This window comes from Chrysemys picta, unplaced genomic scaffold, assembly GCF_011386835.1.
Source record: "Chrysemys picta bellii isolate R12L10 unplaced genomic scaffold, ASM1138683v2 scaf4682, whole genome shotgun sequence".
In the NCBI taxonomy this organism is placed as follows: Eukaryota; Metazoa; Chordata; order Testudines; family Emydidae; genus Chrysemys; species Chrysemys picta.
In genome coordinates, this window is record NW_027057382.1 from 1 (window position 1) to 4000 (window position 4000).

A 4000-nucleotide genomic window follows, 5' to 3' on the forward strand; every position below is an offset into this window, starting at 1 on the left:
CCTAAGTTCTTAAATAATAGGGTTTACAGGGAGGCCTGAATATCTATATTCTCACAGTGGGTTCTACCCCTTCCCCCATTCTGTGTTTGTCTTGTCTATTTAGATTGTAAATTCTTCAGGGCCTGGGCCATCTACTATTCTGTGTTTGTACTTTGCCTAGCACAATGGGGACCCACTGTTGGTCCTTAGGCACTAAGGTAATGAATATGATTTATAATAATAACAACTCTCCTGCCACTTTGAGCCAAGGAAGCTGGCCTTGGGATGTTACTGCTTAAAAATGAGCTGGGGTTAAAACCATGGAATGTTCTTTGTGACAAGTATCCCACAAATTCCACTGACCTCCCTTGTTTTCTTTGCCTTGAGCAGGGTTTCCAGTTTCCAAACCTGATGTGATCTTGCAGCTGGAACGAGGGGAAGAGCCATGGGTTCCAGACCTCTACGGCTCTGAGAAAAAAGTGCTCCCTAGAGCTGCCTTCACAGGTTAGGAATTGGTTAAACCAACTCAAAAACTGTCCATGAATACAGGAAACATTTGGGATGCCCTACAAAGACTTTGTGAGCTCTCCAAGTTTAAGATTGTTTCCTGCAGATGTGGAATCATTAGGCAGATGTCACTCATGGCTTCCCACCTATCCTGACTGACAACTGGCAGCAGATCCCTCCCTGATCCCACTTTCCCCTGCGTGTTCTGGTGAGATGCGGACCAAAACTGATCCCTTCCTCTCTCCTCTGGGGAAGGGTTTGGGGAAAATCAGCTCCTGATAGGTTTGATCTCTCCCGCACATATTTTGGTTTGTTCATCCCTTTTTCCATTCCTGTCTCTGAGATTTCCTTTCTGTCAGGCACAGGCAGTGACCTATGTCTGGATTCTCTCTGTCTCCCATCAGGTGTTGGGATGGTGAATGAGAATGAGGAGAATCCCCAGCAGGACGATGCTGAGAAAGTAGAACCACATGGAACATTATCAGGAAGATCCAACGTGAATGTTTCCAGGAGTTGTGCACTCCCAGAAAAAGCAAAAGCCTGTGAGACTCAGCAGAGGCCAGAGGAAAACCTAAGTAGCCTCTCAGACCTTATTACACACGAGAGAATCAACTTGGAAGATACACGCTACATATGCCGTGAGTGTGGGAAAAGCTTCAATGGGAGCTCAGAGCTTTTCACACATCAGGGAATCCACAGAGGAGAGAGACCCTACATGTGCTCGGAGTGTGGAAAATGCTTCAATCGGAGCTCACACCTTATCTCACATCAGACAATCCATACGGGTGAGAAACCTTATGGATGCTCTGAGTGCGGGAAACGCTTCAGTCGGAGCTCATACCTTAACACACATAGGAGAATCCACACGGGTGAGAAACCTTACGGATGCTGTGAGTGTGGGAAAGGCTTCAGTTGGAGCTATGCCCTTATCGCGCATCAGAGAATCCACACAGGAGAGACGCCCTACACATGCTCTGAGTGTGGGAAAAGCTTTAATCGGCACTCACAGCTTATCACACATCGTAGAATCCACACAGGAGAGAAACCCTACACGTGCTCTGAGTGCGGGAAATGCTTCAGTCGGACGTCAGCCCTTATCACACATCGGAGAATCCACACAGGAGAGATGCCCTACACATGCTCTGAATGTGGGAAAAGCTTCAATCATAGCTCAAACCTTATCTCACATCGTAGAAGCCACACGGGAGAGATGCCCTACACATGCTCTGAGTGCGGGAAAAGCTTCAAACAGAGCTCTAGCCTGAGCAGACATCGTAGAATCCACAGTGGAGAGAGACCCTACACGTGCTCTGCATGTGGGAAAAGCTTCAATCAGAGGTCATTCCCTATTAGACATCAGAAAATCCAAATGGGAGAGAACTGTGAGAAATGCCTTGATTAGGGCTGGCCAAAGATTTCTTTAAAAAAAAAAATCACATTTGCTAATTCCAATATAGTGATCTTTGCACCATCTTCACCAGAGTCTCTCAGCTTCCCCAGATGAGTTCCCTGCTTCTGCAGCTCACCCTGCTTTAGGGTCAGTCCTGTGATCTTTTCTATCAATTCCTTTCCTTTTGAGTCGTAGATGTGTGTAAAAAGAACAGGAGTACTTGTGGCACCTTAGAGACTAACAAATTTATTAGCGCATAAGCTTTCGTGGACTACAGCCCACTTCTTCGGATGCATATAGAGTGTCCCTCCAGCCAGGAATGTTCATCAGCTCCAGGTGGGGGAGAGAGATTTGATCCCAACAAGCTACACTGAGGCAAAAACTACCTGGGCCTTACATCCACTAGGACTGTACATGACGTTGGCTGCTCAAGTTAGTGATCTTGGTGTAAAAAGACAATTATAGTTGTAGTGCAGATGCAGCCCGGTTGCAGTGGTTGGCATTAGCTTTCCCCTTGACCTAACCTAAACTCCATCACTTTTCTTAGTCTAAACAAACCCTGAGCATCACGGTTATACTGTTCCCCCATTTCAAAGCAATTGTTAGTCATTAAGTTTCCCCTTTGGGAACAAATTATTTCATTCCCAGTTGCTTTGATGTTGCTTCAAGTTTTGCTGGAGAGCAGATATTTTTATTACCATTTTCCTCACTTAAAATATATTGAACTATAACAACGAGCAGGAACATGGCAGGGATAGGGAAAAATGTCATTTCACCCTCTGTAACAACAGAAGAAGTTAGGGTAAGTCAGAGAGATTCCCTTATTCCTCATCACCATCTCAACCCCCCTGTTGTTCAGTTGGTTAGGTCAATATTTTTCCTAAAGGGTTGGGAAGAGGGTTTCTTAGTAAATGACATGTAAGTAGGCAAAATACCCATACATTTGGCTCCCAAAGCAGTTGTGGCCCAGGCCCTGCATGAGGTCTCTCCTTAAGATATCTCCTTCCTAATCAGGTGCATGTTGCCTATTATTTGGGAAATGCAATCCCTTTCTAGGTAGAGATGAGAAAAATGGAAGTGATGTTTCTGTTGAGATCACCCCTGGGAGATGCTACAAATGTGTAGAAAATGGAATCTGTGTTGAATGTGATATAGCTGCAGAAAGATACCTGTTTTTAATGGATGCCTGACATTTGTTGTCTTATAGGGATTCTAAACTGCACCTGAATTTAGTCCCTAATTTAAATCTGTGCCACCAGATTAAAGAAATAAAAGGGCATATTTGGGGGCGTTATACCTCACTATCGCTACTGATACGTTGTGTGGTTGGTGAAGAATTCTACGCCAGAGACTTGGAGTAATTTTATACTTAAGGTCAAAGATTTGATAGGGACTCGGGTAGAAATTGCAGGTACTAGTGGTTGATTTTCACCCCAGATATGGAAGCTATGGTGATCTGTGGCCCAGGTAAACTATTTTTAGAACGCTGCTCCCTAGTTAAGTGGCATTGATCAGACTCCTAAAAGATGCCATTATTAAATTGGGAACAACTGTCTTTTACCATTTGGATCCAAAGTTAGATGAAGCACAGAGAGAAACAGCTGATTCCTTCAGAGCCATTCCATGCCTACATCCTCCCCCTCTCTCCAGGAAAGCAATGGCAGACAACTGTTTCACGCCTTTTTCCTGGGTGAACAGTGCAGACGCCATACCACAGCAAGCATGGAGCCCGCTCAGCTCAAGACAGCAGTCATGAACATTGTAAACACCTTGCACATTATCGTGCAGTTTATGCGGAACCAGAACCTGCAAAACCAGGAGTAGGCTACGGCAGCGGGGTGGCGAGAGTGATGAGGACATGGACATGGAATTCTATCAAACCCGTGGGCCCCGGCGCTTTGGCGATCATGCTGTTAATGGGGCAGGTTATAGCCGTGTAACGCTGATTCTGGGCCCGGGAAACAAGCACAGACTGGTGGGACCGCATAGTGTTGCAGGTATGGGACGATTCCCAGTGGCTGCGAAACTTTTGCATGCGTAAGGGCATTTTCATGGAACTTCGTGACTTGCTTTCCCCTGCCCTGAAGCGCCAGAATACCAAGATGAGAGCAGCCCTCACAGTTG

General features: G+C 45.7%; 1 protein-coding gene across 1 annotated transcript; it reads left to right on the top strand.

The window, feature by feature from the left end:
- Positions 1–134: 134 nt before the first annotated feature.
- On the top strand, positions 135–2009 carry LOC135972050 (zinc finger protein 239-like). Its single transcript, XM_065580523.1, has 2 exons — positions 135–483; positions 891–2009. Exon 2 carries the CDS (start codon positions 899–901, stop codon positions 1886–1888), a length of 990 nt encoding a protein of 329 aa, XP_065436595.1. The 5' UTR covers positions 135–483; positions 891–898; the 3' UTR covers positions 1889–2009.
- The last annotated feature ends 1991 nt before the right edge of the window (positions 2010–4000 follow it).

Excerpts from the sequence above, each read along its gene's own strand:
- LOC135972050 (XM_065580523.1), top strand. The coding sequence starts at position 899 with ATGGTGAATGAGAATGAGGAGAATCCCCAGCAGGACGATGCTGAGAAA.